General features: G+C 39.2%; 1 protein-coding gene across 36 annotated transcripts in view; it reads left to right on the top strand.

Annotated features, from left to right (window-relative positions):
- Nucleotides 1-26,762, top strand: part of Zir (Zizimin-related) — a 582,703-nt gene that overhangs the window by 260,729 nt on the left and 295,212 nt on the right. For 18 of the 36 annotated variants that reach the window (XR_010852025.1, XR_010852040.1, XR_010852038.1 and 15 more), the window contains 3 exons: nt 7,211-7,261; nt 8,298-8,424; nt 18,152-18,329. Coding sequence is in view for 14 of the 36 variants with exons in the window: in XM_067098445.1 (XP_066954546.1) it covers nt 7,211-7,261; nt 8,298-8,424; nt 18,152-18,329 (356 nt within the window). In the remaining 22 variants the exon portion in view is untranslated. The remainder of the gene's footprint in view (nt 1-7,210; nt 7,262-8,297; nt 8,425-18,151; nt 18,330-26,762) is intronic. The other 18 variants (XR_010852045.1, XR_010852043.1, XR_010852042.1 and 15 more) reach the window with 1 other exon arrangement.

Raw genomic sequence — 26,762 nt, 5'->3', positions numbered from 1 at the left:
CACCAGTGGGTTAAAACAATGGTAAATATCTTGTTTGGTTTATTTCAGAAAGGACCTTTCACAGTACACAAACTGTTTAAGTTCGTATCTTAATGACACTTTTACAAGTGGAATGCATGGTAGTAGAACTATTATTATGGGCACTTTGGTAAGCTAGCACTTTTGACGAACCGTTTACACCAAGTTCTGCAGTAAAAAATTGACATGTAATTAGCAGAAATTTATAAAATTTTACTAATCACACTTTCATGTTCAGTCAGTTTTATAGCTTGATTTCATGATAAGGTCAACATATTTGCATCAAGGAAACTCAAGCTCAGTGGAACATATATGATTTTAATTTCTGTGCAAAAGAGTTCATTAGGAGCCTAATGACACTAGAATTTAGACATGCCATTAAAAATTTTACTTTTAAGACAAAAATTGGCCTACTTTGGAATTGCTAAGAGTAGCAGTTAATTACTTTACCAGGGAAAGGTTGAAACAGTTTTATGGAATTTTCCTTTATTGTATCTTTGTTTTTAGCTGAAATTTGACTGCTGGAACTTCTTGAAGAAATTTCAAAGAAAAATGTAACATAACAGATTTTTTATGGTCATTTACAAATCAGACAATTTACCATTCAGTACTGTAATATGGTGAATTAATAATTTGTGGTTATAATGTATATGAAGTGTTGCTGCAACAGGAATGATTGAATTTTCTGTTGTTTAACTATAAATTTGTTGCATTGCATTAATAATTCACATGATGAATGTATAATTTTTACCTTTCACTTGTTTTTTTTTTTTGCTTCATAATTTACATACCTTGCACATTTTTTTTTCAAAATAATGTATATATATTGTCCTCTTTTGCTATTTACTAATTAAGTAGATACTGTACCTTGATTTTTATGCAAATAGAACAGATATATTTGTTGTGGTGTGGTCCAAAGATTTTCAGAAATTTTGATAATACTGTATTATTTTAGGAGTTTGCACATGTGTGTATTGTAATGCAGTAGTGTCTTCTTGCCCTTGCTCAAGGGATATGTAATTTTAATGATTGATGGTAAAGGAACATGAAGCTTTATCAAAATATAACTAGAGGAGGTTTTCAAAAAGTTTTCAGGATTGTTTATTTTGTAAAAATAGTATCTCAGAGTGGGACTTTGCTCAGAACTTGTATTTTAAGTTCAATTTAATTTTTTCATTGGATATATAGAAATTTATAAAAAGTACTATGTGAATTATGTGTGACTTATTGAATAGTGATTTTAGTCACATTCCTTATTACTTTTATCACTGCAAAGTGTGTCTTTTCAGATAACTCTTCTCATTGAATGAATCTCATTGCACATACCTGTCGAACTTTCCCATGCTTAGTCTTCATGAGTTACAACTATCAGACCAGCTTTATAATTTTCTGAACCCTTTACCATTCCTTTCTTAGTGATATTTGTTAATAATCATGTACATTCTTCTGTATTACTTCCAATTTGGACCCCTAAGAGTCATTCAACTATTACTGCAGTTGAGCTGAATACAAACATAATATTATCCATTCATCACATCACTATCCAATTTCTTGAACAAAATAACTCCAGTAAAACAAAGACACTATTGATTAGCAAATCTTGTACAGATTTTCCACCCCATCCTCCTCTTCAGGTGGATGGAACTTTGCTGAATGAGTCTGAATTTGAACTATCCTAGGTGTAACTTTTGACTTACATCTAACTTTTGAGAAACAACTAATGAAAGTTTCAGCAAATGCCACATGAAAGTTAGGTGCTGTTTGTAAGGCCTCATATATTTATAATAGTGATAAAATCAGTGCAACCTGTTTTAGGTCATTTGTGGTTCCTTTACTAGAATACTGTTCTCTGGTGTGGATGTCTGCTTTTGCCAGAGATTTATCTCTTTTAGGTATAGTGATTTGTGGTGGTAGGTTTCTGTTTCCTAATAGTAGCAATTATGACTTGGACCATAGACGGATGGTCTCTGCTTGTCACTTTTTCATAAGTTGTATTTCAACAGAGATCTTTCACATTCACGATTGATCCCTGATCCCCTTTACCTGCAGAGAGCAATCAGATTTATTGAACAGCAGCACCATTAATGTGCCTCGCTGTTGAACTTCTCTGTTCCAGAGGTTCTTTATTCATCATACCATTGAACTGTGGAGCTTTCCCTGTGAGAATGTCATGCAACTGGAACTTGAGGAGTTCAATTGAAGAAGCAATGCATTACTACCCCAATACTGTACTATTCTCCTTGCATTTTAATACATTTTTATCTATTTATGAATTTATTCACCTAGTTCTTTTATAGTAAGTGGGATCTCTTTTTTATGTATTTCCCTTTACCTACTCTTATTTCTTCCTAATGAACACCGTATTCTTTGGAAGCTTGAATTTGAAGTCTGTGGCCCCTGTGGGCTTGTTCCATATGAATAGGTTTCATGTTCTGAAAAATAGTAATAATGATAATAATAAGAATAATAATTTAGCTGAAAATTAAATGAATACCACGTATAAATCAGATTGTTTTGCAGAATTTGGAATTGGATACAAAGTATGACAACTGGGAATTGGAAATCATAACAAAAAAAGGTGATCTGACTGGTAACTGTAGAGGCACTGCTTTTAAGTCTGTCTGTTAAGATGAAAATATCTTGTAAGCTCATTCTCAATAGGCTGGAGAAAGAAACTGATAAAATACTTACTAAGGAATAAGGTGCTTTTAGAAAAAGCAGGAGTTGCATGGATCAAATGATTGTGTTAAGATTGTGTGCAGCAGTGTATTGAATTTAAAGATCCCCTTCTGATTACTTTTGTTGATTATGAGAAGGTATTGACAATGTCTACAGACCAATATTATGAAGGGTCTTGCACCTCTATGGTATTCCCATTGAAATGCAAAACTATAGAGAGTTTCCATGAATGAAGCAAATGCAATGCAAAGTTATGTTAATGAGGTCTTGTTGAGTGAATTTGCTTCAAATAGTGGGGTGCTACTGGGTAATGTTATTTCACCTTTGCTATTTGCTCCTTTCATAGATTTTATATTGAAAAAAGTGGTTAGAGATAAAAGAGAAGGATTAAATTGAAGTAACAATAGAAGTTTGACAGACATAGACATTGCAGATGATGATGTTTTAATCAGAAAAACTATAAAAGTTAACAATCTTGCTAATAGAATGCACCATTTATCTAGAAAGATGTAAGAGAAGATAAGCCTGGATAACAGAAATACTGAAGAAAGTATCTATAAAATGATTAAATATCATTAGATGGAGAAAGAATTTATAAGGTTAAATCATGCAAATATTTAGTCAAATACCGGTAGTTTAGGAAATGATACTCAATGCAGGCTTTATTAAGCTGCAATTGAGTAAGGATAAAATAGGTATATGAAAGTAAGGGCAGGTGGAATAAGAGTTGGAAAGTAAATACAGTAGAATGAAATTACTTATAAAAGTTTTTGTTTTAGTCTAGTATGATCATATACAGTATATGGTCATGAAACATGGTGCATCAATGAAGCTTTGTATATATAAAATGTTTTGTTAGTTTAAGAATAAAGTTTTAAAAAGATTAATAGGAGTCAGATGTCAGGTTATGATAAAGGGGAGATGGAATTGTCTTGGACATGTTAGTAATAATGTGTGATAATGTGAGCTAGGATCCTGTGAATACCAGAAGAGATGCAAGAGTCAGACCTGCATGGATGAGAACTTTGATACATGAAGTCAAAGTACAGGAAAGGCATAAGTGGTAGAATTTTACAGAGGCCCTTTATATTGCCCTTAATTCAAGGCAGTAATGATGATTAGGGTACATTTATAATTTGTACATTCAATAGTTTTAAACTTCTTACTCTCATGTGTCCAGATCACTAGTACAGGTAAATTCTGTTGGGTAAAGTTAATCGGGAACTTTTTTCCGTATTTTGTTGATGTTCGGGGGTCTTTCACAATGATATTTAGAGAATTTGGTTTAGTTTTATTGACATCTTTGGAGCATTTAGCAGTTAACTTTTTGATTACATTATTTCTGGAAATTTATTGTTTCATTTTGTGGTGAAACATATTGTTAGCTCAATATCGCTCTCTTGACTAGTATTTGGTGATGTTCCTCAGTTTTCAGTTATTGTGTGCTTTGCCCCTTCCCTAATCTTTCCAGTTTTTCTCCCCATGTTTTGCCCAAGGTTTATCTCCTTAAACCTCTGTTCATTCCTGCAATATCTTTGCTATATTTGCTAATGCAGAGGCTCAGGGGATGCAAATTTTAATGCCATTATTGAATAGTGATGTAATAAAATAAGTAAAATAAGTGGGAAAACAGTAGTGTCTAACCCAGAGAATGCAATAGGCATGCCCATTGAAACTTTAGATGATGGAAATTAAGGAAACATTGTGTACTGAGAAATATTTAGTCACTATATTTCTGTATCTTTTTTTTTTCTCTTGATTTTACTAATACACCGTACAGGCAGTACCCAGTTATCAGGGTGGGTTCCATTCCGACAGCTTGACAATAAATGAAAATTGCCGATAACCAAAAATCAGCGATTTTTGGGGCTTATTGGTGCCAATAAGTGCTTATATTTGGTTATCAGTGCCTCGTAGGTATGTATTGGCACCAATACGTGATTATTGGCACCGATAAGCGGAAATCAGCACATATCGGCGGCGAAAATCGCCAATTTTCGTCACTAGACAAGCCCTGAAAAAATGGGTCGCCGATAACCAGGAACTGCCTGTACACGAGAAATGTGTTCCTAAATCTACTGGAATGTAAGGAGTTATCCTGACCAGAGATAAGAGAATTCACTTGCTTAAGAATTCCTCTGGCAAGTTTGGAGCATGGCAACCCTAGGGTGTTTTTCGCTTTTTTCTTAGGGCCTAGCAAATCTTCTATACCCAAGGATAAATCCAAATTGGTTGCCACCAGCCCTTTGGCCAATCCATTACAACCACGAATTAATTCCAGCACCCCACCGTAGGAAGACAAGAACTCTTGATGGTCCACATCCTCTAGCTCCTGTCCCTGAGAGTCACGATCTGGTCTGTTGGTAAAGTCAGGTACAGGTAAGTTGTCTTGATCTAAAACTGGAGCATAAACCCTTTCAGGGCCCAAAACTCTTTTGGGAGCCTGTAAATTCTCTAGAAGATGGAACCTTGTCTTGGTCATGCCCTCTGGAATGAGAACGAGAATCATGATGAAATGGAGAACATCGTGACAGGTTATGAGACCGTGAAGGACTCCTGTGACGTGAAGATCGTTCACGGCCAAATGATTGAGAACATGTATCTCGATCACGGATGTGTGAACAAGAGCGCTGCACATAGGGAGATGAAGAATGTGGTTTTCCAGTATACCTTGCAGGACTGAGGTTACATGTAGTTCAGTTATGGCCGTGTGAACGGGAGCGTGAGTCACGATCACATACATGTGAGCAACTCTTGTTATGAGTCGCTCAATCACAGCCATGTGAACAGGAGCATGAATCACGGTCCCGTCCATGAGAACGGGAACACCAGACATGGTGCTTTCCAGAAGAACGTGATCGGGAACGATGACATGAAGATGGCGTACAAGGAAGGTCACACAATCTCGTAGGAATTCCAGTAAGTGGGGCATGAACGTGAGATGCAGGATACCTTCAGGGAGAAGGCTCCATCGGTTTAGATTTCTTGAAGGGGGCCTTGTCGTCCTTCCTATGGACTTGAGGAACACTTGGACTTGGAATAGTGGAAGAAACAGTAGAAACCTTCAGCTGGTTGAGGAGCATCAGAAACAGTAGGAGGACCATCTACCGGTGCCTTGACAGTAGAACGGTTCTGAGAGGAAATTTGAGAAGAAGCACGAACTAGTTCAGGCACAGATGTGCTTAGGTGAAGGAAGGACAGCTGGGAGATGAAGAGCGAGATACCAAGGAAGACTTAAGCTACGGAGTCTTTTCCTCCCTCTGACAGGAATGGGTGGAGCAGATGACGAAGACGAAGAGAAAGAAGATGAATATGAAGAAGAGGAAGAAGAAGGAGATCTATGACGTCTTTTCTTGGATCCCTTCACCTCTGACTGTTTTTTAACAGATTGGATAAGAGTGTCAGAAAGAGATGGACAGCCGAGAGGAGGCAAAGGAGACTGAAGTTCTAGCTGAAGAGAGACAGGATGACGTCACTGAGATAGAGGTCTTGGAAACTGTCATGGCATATGAAACTGGAGAATGAGAAGCCAAACAGTGAGACAATAGCAAACCCTTCCCAAGATGGTTGCACAGACTTCCTTCTATATTTCCTCTTCTTATTAAAATTCTTCCATTGCTCAGGGGCCAATCAACGCATACAGGGCATGGGTTACTTGCGCTGCAAACTTGAGACCTACATCTGGTACAAGTGGAATGAGGGTCTTTCACAAAGGAAGGCAGGAATCAGGAGCGAGGATTACCATCAACCCCAGGACATTTCCTCTGGGGTTTGGTGGGTGAAGGAGGGCTGTGGGTTTATGTACTTGAGCAGAAACACAAGATTCACAGAAACACACAAATCACACAAAAAAATTAATATGAAACCAGTATCCAAGGGTGTAAGCAGGCGGGAAGTGGACAACAACCGGCTTTGAGGAGAAAGGTCAACAGCATAACCTCCTACGTACGCGGCCAGAGAAAAACTGACGCGATGCTTCTGAGATGGGGTATAGGAGGTCGACTTCTCCTGCCTCACACCGCCTTGGCCATCTCCCGATGCCACCAGCTCCTTGTAAATTTTTTAACTGGACTCCAGCTAGTGATAGAGAATTTTCCCTTATGTTAAGACCAAAAGTTTGTTAGTTAAGAAAAGTACAAATTGATTTAAAAATTTGTCAATTTGCTTAATAACAGTGAAGAAGAATGTTTGTTATTGAACCTTAATCTCTAAAAATTGGAGCTGCCATGATTGATTGTCTGTTGGAAGTTCCTTGTCAAATATAAGTTAGTTGTATAGACCTCTTCTGGATTTATTTTGGTAAGGCTTCTTGATAATTCCTTTCAGATTTTATTTTCAGAAACCAGTCCCGTGCAGAGTTGCAAAAAGATATTACCATACAATTTGTTTAGCAGTTGCATGGTTAAATTTATGTGTTCATCCACGTTTTTTTTTGTCTTTGAACCTCTAACTGTAAGGATATTGTAGTTTGGGTAGATAAAAAGAATCTTATATGAAATTTAATTTTTTCCAGTTGCCCCCAATTTACCGGAAATTGTTACTCTTTGGAAGGAAATAGAAAAACGTAGGTGTTACAAAGACGTCTTTCTATGAAATCTGCATTAATGCTTTCAAAGGATAATGTGTGAATTTCATAGTTTTAGCCTGAGCTATGAGCATGATTGCTTTTTTATTTTTCTCCTCTACTGTATTCTCTATTGTGATTGATGTTTTTTGAGGTTTCATGAATGCTTGATAACATTTGTGATTGGTTGCTACAAAACTGCCTTTTTGATAGTGTTTTTCTTTCAGTGGGGAAATTTAAATTTTTTCAAGTCTATTATTCATGGTTTAGCCATTCACAATTGTGACTATTTGTATGGCTTTATCCATCGACACAGTATTAGTTCATGTAGCCTCTTAGAATCATATTTGCATATTTTATGGTCTGTAAATGACATAAATATAGGTGGTGTATCCAGTGGCTTTAAATGCTGTAAATATTACACACTTTTTAATTATTGCATATTGTTTTAAGATGACCAAATATGGTTACAGTAGTAGCTGTTTAGTTATTTTTTCTAGGTATATTACGGTACTGATAGTTGTTCAAAGTATTGTTGAATCTCATGTAAAATATGTTGCACAGGTGCTCCTTGGGCTTTGTTTTGCATCTCTGGAATGCACCCCTCTTGACTAGGGGAATGACTGTGTACTACAGTATATTCATTGATTAGTCTTGTTGCACTCTTTCCTTTCTTGATGATGATATGTTCATTATCATAGAGTTGGCACAACTTGTATCTTTCCCTTCCTTTCAAGTAGTCAGAATATAATTAAGGATCAGTAAATTGTCTTGTAAGAGGGTCTTCCTGTATTTCAACCGCTGTCTTATTTTGAATTTTTCGTAAAGGAAAAAGACAAGTCAATGAATATTACATTACATGGTTTGAAAAAAAAAATTTGTAAAGGGTAGTAAAAGGGTTATTTGATTACCTTTTCATAAATGTAGGTGGAATGTGGAAAAACTCAGGCACTCCTTCTGTAATCACCACTTGTAGTATGGTTGACTCTGAAAGTTAGGCAAAATTATGTTCAATTTTTTCTTTTTTTTTTTGCAGGCAGCAATTATGAAAACCTGTTGAGTTTACAGCGCTCTCATGGGAGAAAGATATGTCATGAAGAAGTAGCTCTTCAGTGGGTCGTCTCTAGTGGTATTGGCCGTGAGAAAGCACTTGCAAATTCTTGGTATGTTGTGAAAGAGCTGTTGCAGTAAAATCTTGTTGTTACAGCACTTGTATATCAGGTATATTCATAAGATTGAAATTCCTGTGTCAATTGCCAAAGCTCTGTAGCTTGACATTTAATGCTATACACTACAGCACAGCTGATAGAGACAGTTAATGGTTGTTATTTACCATGTTTTATTATTGCTTTTGTTGTAAAGCTATAATGTTACTACTCTGGTTATCATTTTGTTCCATGTCCAGACTTTGACCTTGGAAAAATTAATAAAAAATTTAAGAATATAAGTTTAGAATTGGCAGCAAAATGTAATCACATTGAAGGAAAATTAATTATTGAATAGATTTCATTCAAGTTCTATTTCCCTTGCAGTAGATTCCCATCTATCCAATAGCGTCTTATGAATAAGTTTAAAGAGTAAGAGTAACAACTTTTCAAAACATGGATTGCAGTTTGTTAAGACTAAAGAGCTATAAAAACAATGCTGTAGCAGTTATAGTGTTCCATAGATGAACTTGACCATTACTATGGTGAAGTTTATTTTTTTGCTTGCATGATTATTTACCAGTTTCTCTTCATCACAAAATTTGACATGTAGGTACCTCAGAATTCCCTGACATACCCAGATTGTATTTGAACAAAATTGTAATATCACTTCACTGTTTTCCATATATTATCCTGAGGCCTATGGGCATCTCCAAAATAGCAGATTATGTAATGTGTAATTCTAATATCCTGTTACTGGGGAAACAGTCAAGGCATCCTACTCTGTGGGCAGTTTAGTAAACATTCCCCCTGGTGAAAAGAATATTGGAGATTGATCTTGAAGGGTTTTTACAAAGGATATCAGAGACTGAACTGCAAGGGTTCATTACAAATGGTGAAATTTTTTGTTGTTGTTGTGTTGTAAAATAGAAGAAAATGGATTTTGACATGAGAAAATCCAATTTTTGGAGTTACTCGTATTTCCCCACTGTTGCTCCTAAAAGACAGACCAACTAGTATCTAGAATTCTCTCATAAATGGTGCAGACTGGATTAGTGCTATTGTTAATACAGTTGAAATATAAATGGACTTAAGGCAGGAAGGCTCTTTATTGCACATACAGCATCTACCCAGAAGATTGTGATTCACCCCCTTCCGCAGATGTGGCAACAGTAGTTCAGGCAGGCCAAACCCCACCATTTCCTGCCAGATATTAGAAAGAAATATCCACCAAAGATTCCCATGCCTTTTTGCCAAAGAAAGCAGATGGGTTGGAGGACTCATAGTAGGTATCAAAAATGGGTTTTTCTTACATTTAAACCTGTTTTTTGATAGTGTAACCTCTGTGTTTCCTCGAGTGAGAATACAAAAGAAGTTGATAGGTGACAAAAAGATTCCACCTTCCAGATGTCTTGTGCCTCAGGTAGGGGAGGGGAGTCTGAAATTAATTAGGAACACTTTAGTAATTCTCAGCTCATACAATGAGAGAAGCTTGTTTGTGGTAAACCTTGAGTGACCAGGCTGTGCACAGTGTTTTATCTATAACACTGAATTCCTGCATATGGGATATCCTCTTCAAGGGGCCCTCATTCTTGGCCAGGAATGATGCGCCAGGTGATGAAGTGTTTTCCCTGTGTGAGAGAACTGAGGTCACTTATCCAAGCTCTGTATGCCAAGTTGGGATAATGGAATTGAGGAGATGACTGGAGTCGTAGAACCTTATTCAAGGGCCATGCAATAGGAGCCCTTGCAGGAGCTGGTCTTTGCAGTGCAAAGGACTAGAGGAGGGAGCCAAAAGCTTCAGTAGTGGAATTTATACAAAACCCACAGAGCAAGGGTTTCAGCAGCACAGCCTGTATATTTTAATTGTGGTGGTGGCAGCAGGACGCTTGTCCTTTTAAATAGGTGGATCAGAAAATTCAGAATAGTTTCAGTTACAATTTCAGCCAGGCTGTATGTGTAGGTAATCCAACTACACCTGCCTTATACAGGGTGTTTCAAAATTTAGAGCCCCCTCCCCCTCTACAGCATAAACTAAAATTGATATGGACAAAAACCAAAAGTACAGTGAACCCCCGTATTCGGGGGGGATGCGTCCCACACCCCCCCGCGAATAGGTCAAATCCGCTGATGCTTAAAACAACTCTAAAAACACTTAGAACTGCCCATTTTGATAGCTTAAACCAAGAAAAACCCTGTAAAAATGCTTATACCTGAGTATTTTAATAGTTTTATCACAAAAAAGTGCATTTATTCATGAAAATTATATGAAAATACAGTAATTAGTGAATATTTCTGAGTGAAAAATACCACGAATGGGCAAATTTTCCGCAAATGATGGTTAGATATGTTCCACAGAGAAACCTGCGAATGCATGAGTCCGCAAACCATGAGAACGCGAATACGGGGGGTTTACTGTAATTCAGAAGAGGTATTTATTTAAGTTTCTCTCTGAGTATTTAGTATTTTGTGTGGCCTCCATCTGCCTGTACCACAGCCTGCATTCTTGAGGGGTATGATTTAAGCAAATCGCAAAAAAGCTGAGACTCAAACTCCATTTCCCTGAGCACTTCGGTCACTTCTCTTCGTAGGTCTTCGAGGCTTGGTGTACCTTCATAGTTCACTCTGCGCACTTCAACATGATCCTATAAGATACTACCAATGTTTTCACACACATTAAGGTCAGGGGAGCTACCTGGAAATTCACTTGATGAGAAGAAATCGATACCACTGTTTCGAAGCAGCTCCTGTGTCTGAGGAAAGGAAATACTCCACCAGTAAGCACAGTTTCTCTGAAGTATTTGCCATTCCATGACTGTCCTTTTTCTTTGATGATCCACATTAACCGTTTGGCTGTGAAACAGAGAAAAATTCCCAAACATTCAGGAAATCTCACAACTTGGCGATAGCGCACGTCACCGCTGATATCATCTAACTTTGCAGACCAAATGATGTCATTTTTATGATTTGGCTTCCTGATTGTGAAAATAAAGAATTCATCTGATGCGGCAACATGGAGAAAGTCAGCGTCATCCCAATCTTTAAGAAATGAACCACAAAACCATGCATGGTCTTCTCTCTGTTGCTGAGTGGTGTTGGGCTTGCTGATAACATGAAATGGCTTGATACCAGATTTTTTCAACTCACGATATACAGCACTATAAGTTCTCTTCTTTCCCCTTTTTGTTTCTAGTTCAAGCGCCATTTACGTAAAGACTTTCTTGGTCTACCCACTGCCTCAGCTATGATGTCTTTTGACTCCTGAGAAAGGACTTCAGGCCTTCCAAGATTCTCGCTTTTTTTGCGATGACAGTCATATGGATTTTTGTTCCAGTTTCTTTTAACAAAGGATTCATCTCTTTTAATGTATTTAGCTATCCAGGAGTGTGAAATGAAGGATGCGCCAGCATCCCTGGCCTCTCTGAAGGTTATAGCCCAGATTCGGTCAATCCATCTGATTTCCTCTGAGTCGTTAGCCATGGCTGTATCTAACTCCATCACTCAGTCTGAAAATACAAGAAATATAAAATGAAAAATAGCTTAATAGAAACTTAAGATAATGTACTTGGAGATAGGCTATAGCAGAAAACTTCATAACTTTCCATTTGTTCTGTGGAGGGGGCCCCTCTAATTTCGAAACACCCGGTACACTGGTATCATTGGATAATTGAAGTCCGTAGTTTCTGCACCAGGTACATTGTGAATAATCTTCATGGTGAACGAGATTTAGAAAAATTATGTGTGAAGGTTGCAGCTCAGAAGCATAGATGTATATATGGCTTTTCTTCCCATACTATCTGGATTAGAACAACAGATAGCAATGGGACTGATTTCCTCACCTTCTGTTGTAGCTTAATGAAGCAATGATTGTTGAGGTGATCTGGAGCCACCAGGTTGGTGGCTGTGTTAAAAGTTGAGAGTTGATTCAAAACCTTCAAAATTTAGGACAATGGAGGAAGAAGTTAGTTTGCCTTCCATTTGCTCCAGTCCAGTAGGAATACATCTTTTGTTACTGCCTGAATGTCAACTTTGGACACACATTGGAATATGATGATCCTCCCTCATAGCAAATCGGTCTACATCAACTTAGTTGAGGCTGCCATCCTCCTTTATAAGAGTCTGCTGTCACATTGTATGCTCTTGCCAGGTGGTTTACTGACAAGATCCACTTCCTTGCTGGAGCCATCCACCTGATGGACCTGTCATGACTGCACTGAGAGGAGCTGAGAAGAAGCCAAGCCTTCTAATACACGGCATCACTGTTATTTTATCTAGGACCAGCAGGATGTGGTTCCCTGCCTGTTACACATAGAATCAGCTAAATTAATGAAGTATTGCATATCCAAGTTCTCCCACACATCATGTATGGCTCTCTTCATCTCCTGAAGATTACGTGGCTGGGTCTCACAAACTTTATCTTTCATAACCTTCCACACGTTTTCTATTGGGTTAGGTCAGGTGAGTCACGATATTTCTTGCAAAAAGCTTTGCGTTTCTTCTTCATATCGTCATTCAACATGGGTTTCTTAGCAGCATGGCGGCAGGGAAGGCCAAGGTTCTTCTGAAGGCGGTGTTGGATTGTACGAACAGCAACATTTTTCAGCAGATTGGGCATCTTTTTCTTTAAGGCAGCAGCTATAATTGATGAATCATTCATAACTTCATGTTTCAAGAGCTTGTCTGTACATGGGGAAGTCTTCCTGATCTCCCAAGAGCCAGGTTTCTTCTTCGGTATCTCTCATGGCTGGAGTCCCACAGAAGCCTTCTTCAGGGCATAAATGGCTTGTCTTGAAGTCCCAATATCTTGGGCCACACAAATTACCAACACTCCCTGCTCAAGGAGTGTCAAAGCACAAGTTTTTCTTCATCAGTAAGTTTCTTTCGCCCCATATTAGCAGTTGGTATCACTGCTCTATAGCACCCAAAAATAGACACTGAGTCTGTGTGATGCTCAAGTCACTTCTGATGGTGTTTCGAACTGCCAGACGTATGAGCAAACCCTGCCACCCAGTAGCCTGACCAGCGCAACCAAAATGTTTACTTGCATTGTTCGCTGTCAACATTTCCATTGCGTTTTTGTTGTGAACATTTCCTTTACACCCACTGTATTTTTTTAGCTATAATTGTAATTTTTCAAAATAAATTACAAAAAAAAGTTGGAAAGAATATGTTTGGCATGCTAAAGGGTACTACTTTTCCCCATTCCAGTTCGTCTCATATATATTTGTCCATAAGTATACTTGGGGATTGTTGTTGGTTTTAGTTCTTATCTTAAGTGATATTATATGAGCTGTAATTTTGCTAAGCAAAGTACAGACAGTTTTAGAACATGTATAACTCACTAAAATTAACATATTTTTATGATTGTCTTGGAAAAGAGTGCAGGGTTGGACATATTTGTTTTCAACTTCCTATGGCTGGTACAGAATATTTTTGAGAATTTTTTATTTCATACCATGACCATTTGCATATCTTCATCTTTCTGTTGTGATTTTTTTTTTAATTGTAGACAAAATTTACCTGGTAATGGGGTTTTGCTATTGTATATACTACAGGCTGGCCTATAAGGGTTAAAACTGATGACTATCTTCCAGCTACCTGATGATCCTCCCAGTGGCTTCCCCAGCCTCTCATGAGGCGTGACTGGGGATGTCAGATCAGCTTGTTTGGTGAGAGCACCCTTCCAGTCCTATGGACAAAGTATCCTCCCAGCCACCTGCTTTTGCTGGTGATGTCAATCACAAAGCCTTTTCCAGACATGAGAAAGCCAGACTGTTTACATCCTTGAGTTGCTGTTTGAAGATTGGATCTACCATGGATGCAAACTGTAACAGCCCCAAGATCTGTTATAACTGGTATCAGGAGACATTGAATCAGACCAGGAACTCTCTTAGATCTTTTCTGATTCTGGTCTGAGTTTAGCTGGGAAGAAACAACTGACAGTAAAATGTATCCCAGTGAAATCTCAACCACTTTTAGTTGAACTGCCTCTTGTCAGAGCCTTCAGATGAGTATTGATACCAATTTCATGAAGATCTCAGGGCAGTGTTCAAGCTGAAGGGCACGATCCAGAATGTGTATGTCTCCCTCCCTATCCCAAACCCTAAGTTGGGGTGGAAAGGAAAGGTAATATGGATGAGCCAGTAAGTGTATATCAGATCAGTAGAGATGGTCTAAGTCCCACGTGGAAAGAGTGAACATCACTGGGCAATGGTTTTCATTTAGAACTTTTGGCATACAGTGATCTTGTTCAGCTTTGATAGGTTGAAGATCACCGTACATTGGAGAAGCTCTTTTAGGGACACTGAAGAGATGTGCCTGGTGATAAATGAACATGTCATTCTCTATGGCTCCCTTAAGGATAGTCTTTTCCACATATTTCTTCAAAGAAGGGGTCAGGTTGTTGGGAAAACCCCATGAGGGGTGGGAAGGGATGTGACCATTGCTACCTTAACCTGTAGGAGGCAATGCTGTGTTTGTAAGGGGACAAATTCCACTGCAGGAAGAGCAATAAAAGATGACCCTCAACCTGCAAAACTCAATTGGGCTCCACCTCTTCATTTGCTCTTAATGGCTGTTTCAGGAATGACTTTTTCTCTGTTTGGAAGGGGATACTGTTGTTTTTGTTTCCTGTCTTTTGCTGGCAATGTCCCACAGGGACAACTAGAGACTTGTTATTCTGGTCTCTTGAGTTTGGGGGAGTGAAACTCCCGGGAGCATTGGTTTAAACTTACCTAGCAGGGCAAGGACAGCAAAGTTCTGTGAGTCCACACACAACACTCCTGTTCCTTGGTGGTATCAAACAATAGGACAGCAGAAGTAAATGGCTTTAAGCTCCAATTTTGTTTTTGCTTTTCTTTGAAAATTTAAGATCCCTAATTCATTGTCATCATAGAGAGAGAGAGATAGAGGCAATTAGAACCTACAGTGCATCTGTATGTCCACTTTAAAAGGAGAAAGAAAACAGCTGTCCATAACAAGGAAAAAGAAATATTATTATTTACTGTATATGGTATGGCATACAAAAATTTAGGAAATCCTTACACCATCCAAACGCATCAATTACTTGATCTTACTCATTTTATAATGTACATGTAAACCATTGGTCAATATGCAGTGCGGGCTGTTTAGTGACAAACATAATTATATTAATCTTAATTTGTTAAGAAATATTAAGTGTTTCAAAATTTAGAATAAAGTCACCATGCACAACGTAAGAGAGAAAGGGGGGTAAACAGACATACAGGGGGGAGCACATTTTATCTTTAGCTTTGCCTTATTGTATTAAACAACAAGCAATACATATACTGTTTTGTGTGTTCAACACTAACTCTAAACAGAGAGAAACAAGACTATGAGCTGTTGCTGTGTTCGTGGCAGGAGGAGAACCAGAAGACAGCAAATAACTGGCAACAATGAGAATCCACTCTTGATACTTCAGCAGTTAGAGATTTTCTCCCTGGGCAAGTACATTTAGATGCCCTCTTCAAAGCTGACCATTTGGCGGAAAGAGGTCTGAAGGAAGCAGGGTCATCCTTGGGAATAACTTTATAGCCAGCAAAGGAGAAGAGTATCCGTGAACGCTGTAGAGCTCCAGGGATTTTCGTAACCTTGACTGAAGCTATGACCAACTGTACACATTACAAAATCTTTACGCATGTGGGAGGGTGTTTGACAGCGAGTGTTTAAATATTTTGAAACTAGAGGCTCCCACGTCACTGCACAGAGTACCAAAGCAAAGGAAGTAGTCTTGGCTGCAGTTGTGGACACTGAAGTGAATAAGGAACCTGAGATGGAAGTCCAGAGCCAAAGCAAAAGCTATGGTAGGTGGAGATCTAATTAAGGGTACAGTGGTATGGGACACAGGAAGGGATGAAACATGTAGGTAGAATGGCCATTTGTACTTGGGATCTGTCAAAGAGTTGGGAATGTATGGGGACATGGAGGCTGTCAGTACATGGGCATATTAGAGTATGCTGAAATATAAAAACACACAGGAGCAACTGAAATGGTCAGATACATAGGGTCAGTGTAGTATCCAGAGACTAACAGATACAGAAACTTCTCTACCAGCGAAGAAGTTGAATCAACAGGAAGAGCAGAGTGACAAGGCAGAGCAGCAATGGGTACAAGAACAAAACTAAGCCGCAAGACTTGAGGCTGTCAGCATGAGATGCAGCAACCAGATCCTGTATTTCAGAGTCAACCATGGCAAGAAATTGACGCTGAACAGCAGAAGAACCTTTGATCATAGCCTGTCAAAAATTTTAACAACAGCAGAAAGAAGCGTGTAAATTGATAAAAGTTCCAATGTGAACAGTAGGTGGGGGAGGAGGTGGATCAGCAGTACTAAAGTGGAGGCAGCATACAGTGAGAGGCAGATCCTTACCCAGGGTAGACAGGAAATCCTTGAGCAAGAGAGACATTTGCAGAGTGACAGCATCCGTAGAGGGTAGATGGTAGGTGTGGATACTGGTTCAGGCTTATTATTAGGGGACGAAGTCCTGGCAGTGGAAGAAAACGGCAAAGAGGAGGAGGTACCCTCATCTGAAGACATTCACAGAAGTGGCATGACAAGGTGAATCGGGTGACATGCCACTGCTCAAACCTAAAAAGTTGATTGACTGTCTAGTCCTTGTAAATATTGCAAATTCATCAAGGCATAGTTGCACAAGTAAAATGTTGAATGTCACAAATAGTATCCTGGAAATATATTTTCAAAACAAGGTTGTAATAAGCTGAGACATAACAGAGAGAACCATAGGTAAACATTACAGTTGAAGGGGCAACAGAATGTGAATATGACCAAGCAATCATTACTGAGCAAACAAGGATCCCCAGTAAGAATTAAGGCTAGAGTGGAAAGTTAACAGCCCATTACAATAAAAAAAACAAATCCCCAAAACATTATAAAAAAATTATGCAAACAATGAAAGTAGAGAATGGGTACACATTAACTGAACTTACAAGAAAAAAGTGAGAAAACTGCATAAAATGGAAAACATAGGAGCATTTTGCTACTCAATAACAATGGAGCAACTTGTCATTTGCTGGCCAAAGGGTAACATAATTCAATGACACATCACAAAGCATGATAGTAATGCATAGTAATCTCAGATAGGATGGCAGCAAGTCTGTTTTTACTACAGGTGTAAAAAAATGTAAATGGTGCCACTTCATGGACCATTGAGTGGGCAGGGCTTGCACTGCGGTCTCTTTCTTTGAAACACATTGTGTGCCTGGATTCATTTAGCACACTTAAAAGCTGTTTGTGATTATGTAGTGCATTTGTAACAGCCAATAAAGAGCTAGTATAGTTTTGTACCCACAAAGAAAAATAAAGCAACAATTTCTTGGGAGTAAGTTGATTTATACAGTACGTAATCACTGTTTCTTGTATTCAGGATTTCACTGTATCTAACACCGGTTAGGTCTTGTAGATGCTGGATGAAAATAATTTTGTTGTAGGAGGTTTGAGTTTACTTGCTCATTTGCATAAAAATTTTATAGTTGATCAAGGTTTGGTATGTTATTTTTAGAATGAAGTTAGGGGACTTCTGTATTTTTTATACATATTTTTTATTGCAAAAAATACTTTTATGTAGCAGGAAACTATAGATTATAGCTTGTAACTCTTTCTTTAAAGTTATTTTTTTTTTCTCTGTTGATAATAGCCAGCGTTTTGAACCACTGACTAACATGGGCAGAGAATTATAGTATATGTAATCTCTAAAATTTTTAACAGGTTCTTCTTTGAATTGATGATCAAATCAATGATGGAGCACCTTGCCAGAACAGGCCGGCAAGACACACTGCGCAAAATGAGGTTTTCCCATCAGTTCTGTGATGATATAGAGAACTTGACCTCAACTATCACCAATGACATAATCTCCTTGCATAACAAAGATGGGGTTGACTTTAAGGTTGGTAGATGAAGTAAAATGTATGTTTTTATTTATAGTCTGGATTATATTAAGTTTTTGCCCTAGCTCATTCTGCCCATAGTCAATTAAGAAGGTTGACCAATGGCTGCGCAAGAGCTAAAATCAAATCAGTGATGCGGGGATGGTCCAACTGGAGTATTTAATTGGTCCATTTGGAATGCAGACTGTACATTTGTGTTAATCAGCTCAGTGGTCTGGTTAAACTAAGGTATACTTAACTTGTAGCTGTAAAGTAATGTATTTGTGTTTTAAGAAAATTGCCCTCTTTCAGCATTAGCTTTCATATCAGGTTTAGGAGGAATGTGTGTAATCCAAAGCTAAACTGCACAGTATATTGATGAGGTGATGTGTGTATGATCATTTACCAATTGTTATTTGTTCATTGGTAATAATATCTACTGATAACATCAACTGTTTTGTCAGTTGTAAGAGTATCATGATGATGGTGTAAGAGTATTTACACTGTCTAGATCCTTGTATTTTTTTCTTTCCTTATTTAAAATACAGTAAACCCCCCGTATTCTCGGGGGATGCGTTCCAGACCCCCCCCCCTGAATAGTTAAAATCTGCGAATACTTGCCCCTCCCCCTCTGAAAAGGCTTATAACTGCCTATCTTGAAAGTTCAAATACCAAATGTATACTTAAAGTGTCATCCTACATCAAGTATCCCTTAAATTATTATCCTAGTACTGTATTAATCTTTGAAATTATGTTATTAATATAATTTCAAAGTCATCTTAAACATTTGTTCCCTTAAAAATATATATTGTACAGACATACTTCTAAGCCTTCCAGCCAAAGCAGAGAGAAAGAGAGTTACCACTTCAACTTATATTCAACAAGGCTGGCTAGGGCAAAAGAAAGAAAGAAAGAAAAGAGAGAGAGAGAGAGAGAGAGAGAATTTATCTCTTTAATGTCTCTGACAACAAAATTTGTTTGTTTTTTGTCCTCCAAAGATGTAATACCTTTACTACATATTTTTAAAACACTATGAACACGCACACACATGAACAGTATCTTTTCCAGAGAGAGAGAGAGAATAATGACTTACGATATCAAAAGATTGAAATCTTTGAGCCTCTGAGGGCAACACTCCTTCCCCTCTGATCATTATGTCAAACTGTCAAGTAAATTGACATTTACCCTCCCCCCTCCCTTCTCAAGTCAGCATAAAAAGATTGGGAATCATTGTTTGTTTGTTTAAAATGTTAAAAATATACTACACAAATGCATGGAAAATATTGTATTATAATATTATTATTATTATTATATTATTATTATTATTATTATTGTTATTGTTATTATTACTAGTATTATTTAATCTTATTAATCTTAATATTTGAAAATTAGTACTTATTAGGTAAATCATTTACAGTATCATACAAAAGAAACGTACGTACATGTTACATGTCGGGAAAATTCTCTCATCTAAATAAGAGAGAGGGAGAGAGAGAATTATTATTTTTATTTAATGTTATTATTCAATCTTATTAAACTTAATATTAATATTTGAAAATTAGTATGTACTGTAAATCATTATTTTTTCATAAAATGTACCCTCTAAAAATGCTTATACAGGCGGTCCCCGGTTTACGATGGGGGTTCCGTTCTTGCGCTGCGTCGTAATCCGAAAATCGTCGTAAGCCGGAAAATCGTCGAAAATCGTCAAAAATCATAAGAAAACCTTACTTTTAATGCTCTGGGTGCATTGAAAACGACGTAAACTGCATTATTATTGAGTTTTACATCAAAAAAACCTTCAAATTATGATTATTCTGCCATTTTGGGGCCATATTTCTTCCGTCGGATCGGCGACGACGCGTCGTAACCCGAACATGCGTCGTAAGCCGGAAATAATTTCTGATGAATATATTTGAAAAGCGTCGTAACCTCGAACGTCAGAAGCGGAACCGTCAGAACCGGGGACTGCCTGTACTATCATCCTGAAATGCATATATCATTTTAATATAATTTCAATAGTACTTTAATATACAGTAATTTTAATATTTCATGGTGACCCCTCGCTACTTCACGATTCGATTATCGCGAATTCACGACTTCGCGGAGTTTTTAATACATATTAATGGAAAATATATCGTGGATTTTTTGGAAAATTCTAGAAAAATCGCGATATATGAACACCCAAAATTTCTCATTAAATCCATTAAAATATTAATAATAAATTGTATTTCCTAGTCTAAGAACAACAAAACAAGCGTAAAATATAAAAAAAAACACATATTTGCACTTGTAACTCTTATGACAAAAAAAAAAGAACCATCTGGGAAGTGATGCCTATGCAGTACCGTGTGTTCCATTGTTGGGAAAACACAAAGCGTACCATATCCGTGACTAAGTGCGTTGTGACACAGGCTGTGATTGGTGCATGGGAGGGAGACAACAAATCACAGCTTCCCGATTTCTAATCGGGCCTGTGATTGGTGCTTAGACTGATGCTCAGAACCCGCAGCATCTCCCCTTGTCTCTCTCTCGCGGCCACTTCGCTTCAAGCTTTCTCGCCGAACGGTTTACTTTACGCTGTGCTGTGTGATTTTTTTTGTGGTTTTTGTTGAACTTTGCTTCAATTTTCACCCCCTGCAATGGCTCCCAAGCGTGCTGCTTCTTCCAAGGCTGGTACTGAGCCTAAACGCCATTGAAGAATGATAACAATCGCTGAAAAGGTGAAACTTCTCGATATGTTGAAGGAAGGGAGAAAATTCGCGGCTGTAGCCCGCCATTATGGCGTGAACAAATCCACCATTCACTATATCTACAAGGATGAGGCGCAGATTAGGAAGACAGCTGCCATCACCTTTAACAAGTCGGCGAAGATAGTGGTTACGGCTCGTAATAAAATGATCATCCTTATGGAAGCTGCTTTGGCCGTATGGATAGCCGACTGCCGAAAGAAGAACATAGCCTTGGATACGAACATTATCCAAACAAAGGCTAGGAGCCTGTACGAGACCTTCGCCGCTAAGGAACCAGAGGACGACAGTGGTGACTGCAAAGAAGCAGAAGATGAAGAAGACATGGAAGATCCGCAACCAGGGACGTCCAGTCATTCACCATGTAAGAAACTGCAATTTTCTGCTATCAAAGGGTGGTTTGCAAAGTTTCAGAAATGCTACGGCCTAAAAAGCGCTTCCTTGCATGGCGAGGCTGCTTTGGCTGACACGGTCGCTGCTGAAACATACGTCAATGAAACCTTCAAGAAGATTATCTCTGAAGGTGGATATCAACCCGAACAAGTTTTCAATATGGACGAGACGGGCTTGTTTTGGAAAAGAATGCCCTCGCAAACTTTCCTATTCAAAGAGGAAGCAAAAGCCTCTGGCTTTAAAGCATACAAGGATCGTGTGACCCTCGTGATGTGTGGCAATACTGCGGGATATTTATTAAAGCCAGGACTTATTTACAAGTCTAAAAACCCAAGGGCTTTAAAAAACAAAAACAAGAATCTGCTACCTGTACATTGGATGCACAATCCAAAGGCCTGGATAACGAAGATGCTGACCTCCGACTGGTTCCACCAGTGTTTTATCCCGCAGGTGAAGGTGTATCTAGCAGAAAAGGGCATGCTATTCAAAGTCCTTCTCATTACGGATAATGCTGGTGGCCATGCTACTGATCTGTCGTATTCGGGGGTTCAGGTTGAGTTCCTACCACCCAACACGACCTCACTTATTCAGCCAATGGACCAGGGGGTTATCAGGGCGTTCAAGGCCCTATACACGAGGAATGCCCTGGCGAACCTGGTTGCTTCCGTGGATGCTGCCCAAGAAGACGACGATTTCAACTTGAAGGCATACTGGTGGCAGTACACAATTGCTACGTGCCTCCAAAATATCCACAAGGCATTGGAAGAAATGAAGCCTGCCACCATTAACACCAGCTGGAAGAAGTTGTGGCCCGAGGTTGTTTACGACGACAGAGGATTTACACCTGCCGAAATCCAGCAGTACAGAAAGCTGTGCAGTTGGCTGCAATCCTTGGAGGTGAGGACTTTGCAGACATGACCACGGGCGACGTCGACAAACTTCTAGACTGCCACTCCCAGCCGCTAACTGACGAAGACCTCGAAGAGTTGACGAAATCGGCGAGCGAAGAAGAAGAAGCAGTAGTGCAGCCAGAAACAGAAGTTGTCTCCCAAACTGGCTTGACTTTGGAACGGCTCGCTGGGCTCTGCAACCTGGCTAAGGAACTGCAAGAGCGGTCGCAGGAATGTGATGACGATATGGTTCGATCGGTTCAATTTTGCAACATGGTCGATGACGTCATGGCCCCCTACAAGATGCTCTTTGACCGGAAAAAGAAGCAGCGGCAGCAACTGCCAATCACAATGTTTTTGGAGCCTCGCAAAAAAGAGCCAGTTCCTGCTGCTGCTACTACGGTTACACCTTCGGAAACTGCGGAAGAAGTGGAAGAGGTGCCCCAGGAAATGGCACCACGGTCTGAAGAGACGTAAAATACAGTTATTGACTGCGCAGTAAAAGTCATCATCACCTTCATTGTCATCATTTTTACTGCGCAGCAAATTCATCACTATCTTCATTCAAGTTTTACCTCAACTTCTTTCGTGGTGAGTACAGTAACAATCTTTATTTTTTTTTTAATCTAAATTGTTATTGTACTGTATTACATGTAATACAGTACAGTAACATGATACTATATTGTATTACTGTATATATTATTACTGTATGTATACTGTATTTTTTAAAATTTAAAGCTTGCCGATCACGTCATATACTATAGCTACTTTACCATAGTAATTTAGCCCCTGTCATATGGTACTGTAAACTTACCTACCGAATTCGTATTGCTTAACAGTTGTCCCTGTTATTAATAGAGTAAAGGGTGGGTTGTTAAGAGTACAGGGAGGGTTTTAAAAAGTCCAAATACATGTTAAATAATTAAATAAATATGGAGTCCGTACTTCGCAGAATTTCAGTTATCGCGGTTGGTCTTGAAACCTATCTCCCACGATAAACGAGGGGTCACTCTAGTATCAATTCTGAGCATCTGTCTTGTCTTTAATGATGTCGTGTCTTTGAGTTATGTATAATTTAATCTTACAGTATTATTATTATTATTATTATTATTATTATTATTATTATTATTATTAATCTTAATATTTGAAAATTAGCACCTGTAAATCATTTTTTTATCATAAAAAATGTATTTAGTCATGAAAATAATATAAAAATACACTAATTAGTAAATATTTCCCAACGAAAAAGTCCGTGAATTGCCTAATTTTTTGCGAATAATTCATGGATACTTTCCACAGAAAATCCTGCAAATCGGTGAGTCCGCGAATCATGAGAACACGAATATTGGGGGTTTACTGTAAGCCTAATTATTTGCATTCAGGATACGCCAGCAACTTTACTGTCATCCAGTATACAGTGAACCCCCGTATTCGTGGGGGATGCGTACTGCACCCCCCCGCAAATAACTAAAATCCGCGAATACTTAAAACCCCTCTAAAAACACTTAGAACTGCCCATTTTGATAGTTTAAACAAGAAAAACCCCGTAAAAAACGGGGTTTGAACCCGAAGGGAAATGAAAACCCTATTTTTAGTCTGGGAGCCGCAAGAGCCTCTTGCAGTTACGTCTGCCTTAGGCAGCGCCCCGGCTAAATCCCTTATCAGAGAACTTATAGCAGGGTTGGCACGTATTCATTCCGGTTAACTGAAGCTTGTCACTATTGTGATAGGCTAAACATCTCCACTGGTTACACCTTTCCATTTGCACTTCCGTGGCTAGTTCGAATGAATCGGGTCACAACGCGACTACGCATCTACTGCGCATGCGCATATTGCCAACCCAATGTAGGAATAGCCGCGCCTCCCTAAAAGGTTATACTCCCTGCAAATGAAGGGGTGGGCATAACCCAATATACTTAATGCTAACTGGGAGGGTCTGAGGCTCTCACAGCTCCCAGACTAAAAATAGGGTTTTCATTTCCCTTCGGGTTCAAACCCCGTTTTTTAGTCAAAGGGAGCCGCGAGAGCCTCATGCAAGTGTACTTTTTGTATATTTATAAAGCCGTCAAACATCATTTGACAAGGAGGATGGACTTTTAGCCACTATCCCTAACCAAAAAAGCTTTTTCGCTTCCCTTGGGTTCAAACCGAAATCTAAAATCCTTTCCCTTTACGGCTGTAACAGCCCACCCTTTAAGCTGTCCGAAGAGACTGTGTATTGGTGAAGAGCGAAAGAAATAGACTATAATAGGAAAAAATAACCTACCGGTTTTTAAAACACTCACTCACTTTAAAGGAAGAGTTCCTCTTGCCAGCCAATTCACCTTCCAGGCATCCTTATCTCTTGCCTATGACTTTGCCGAGGGATATGCACGCAGTCTGGACACCTCGCATTTGTTTAACATAGTGTTTGACAAACACTCCATGCCCAGACCACCCGTGTACTTGGATACGTCCTCCATACTAAGGTTACCGAAAAAGGCAAGTGAGGCTGCGTACTTACGGAGGTCATGTGACTTTGGGTCTGACCCTGGGCATAGATCTACAGTTAACTTACAAATGCTGGTTCTGAGGCTTTCTAGGCAAAAAGGGGGTGCTTTCGTTTGGTACCAAAAAGAGAGGGGCCCTTGCGTGATATGGTTGGTGCGATCAAGGTACTTTTTCACTGTGGCCACTGGACACAGCTTCGGATTAGAGGGCAAAGGAGGGATAACTATGGGTTTCCGTCTATGAAACGGATTCTCATTTTTAGCTAAAAAATCTCCGAATGAAAAAGTTACTTTATTCTTTCCGAAAGAACAAAACTGATCTCCTCTTTTCAGTGCATGGATCTCCGCTGATCTGGCTCCCATTGCCAGGCCCACTAAAAACAATGTTTTTTCTAACAAAAATTTCATATTATTGTCTGAACGTCTGTTCAGAGTAACTAGGATTATATCTATATCCCATGATAATTCACATGGTTGTTCACTCGGCCTGTGGAGAGCCATTGATTTCATCATCATTTCAAACACTTCTGAATGCACCTCTGCTCCGAATCCGTACCTTAAAGGAACTGCAAGGGCCGCCTTGTGATTTTTAATAGTGGAGGGAGCCAACTTTTTTTACGTCAAATACAAACACAAAGAACTCCCCACGGTTATTATCAATGGTAGTTGGTTTACGGTCCCTAACAAATGAGACAAATTTGTTCCACACTGACTGATACTGTTTGGCGGATTTCCCTTAATAGTAGTGATTAAGAATTCCCTGACTTCAGGTGACCATTCCATGAAGCACAGGGATCTGAGAAAGTCCACACGTGAAGGCTTTTCGTCAGAAAGGAGAAGAGCGTGACAGTTATCCCTTGAACCTGCTGGGAAAGAATAGGAAGATGTAGTGGCTTGTGATGAAAAGTCAGCTTCTGTAGGGTTGGAAACCAAGGGCTGTTCGGCCACATTGGAGCAATCACTACTCCTTCCTTGAACTCCTTGAGGAGTTGTACTACTTTCATTAATAAATTCGTTGGGGGAAACAGATAAATGTTCCTCAGCAGGTTCCAGTCCAGCGAAAGTGCGTCTCTGGCCACTGCTCGAAGGCTGTGATGGGGGTGACAAAATTCGGTAATTTGTGATTGACGCGTGTTGCGAACAGATCTACCTGAAGATATGGGTGATCTTGGAGGATCCCGCTGAATGACAGGCTGTCTGGAGAGGGAGTCCACTAGGACATTCTGAGCTCCCGCAAGGTGGGATGCTGACAGAGACCATTTCTTCACCTGAGCTAATCTCATGATCCCCAGCACTATAATGATTCAGTGGCTTTGACCTTGATCCCCTATGCTTCAAGCATTGTACCACCGGCTTGTTGTCTATGAACAACTGAATGTGAGATCCCCTCTTGGGTTTCAGTCCCCTTGAGTGACAGGAGCACTGCCATCATTTCTTTGATATTGATATGGCAAGATCTGAGGGCTCCCGACCACTTTCCGGACACTCTGTTCTGATCTGAGTGTCCCCCCCATCCGTCCTTCGCCGAAGCATCCGTATGAATGGTCACTGAGACTGGTTTCAGGACTAGCCGGACTGAAGATTTCAGGGCCTGATTCGATGCCCACGGTTTGAGCACTGTCTTGCACCTCCTTTTCATCGGGACCTTGTGGTCTCTGAATGATTTGTTTGCCTTTAAAATGAGAATCCGGTTCTAATCCTTCAAAGTCGTTTTCAAGACTAGATCTACTATTGATGCAAATAGTAGTTTGCCCTGCAGCACTTCTAGGTTCCTTCTGGAAAAACTCTTGGCTTTTCTGAACCTCTTTACCTGATCTACTATTGACCTCCTGGAGGTCTCCTGGTAGGGCTAGCTTTCCGCTTTCTAGACACCACTGTAGGCCTAGCCATCTGAACTTCTTTTCTGGCTTCAGCCGTGACTTTTCCCAGTT

This window comes from Macrobrachium rosenbergii, chromosome 55 (genome assembly GCF_040412425.1).
Source record: "Macrobrachium rosenbergii isolate ZJJX-2024 chromosome 55, ASM4041242v1, whole genome shotgun sequence".
NCBI classification, from domain to species: Eukaryota; Metazoa; Arthropoda; class Malacostraca; order Decapoda; family Palaemonidae; genus Macrobrachium; species Macrobrachium rosenbergii.
The sequence above is the reverse complement of the archived record's forward strand: the minus strand, read 5'-3'. Positions and strand labels throughout refer to the sequence as shown.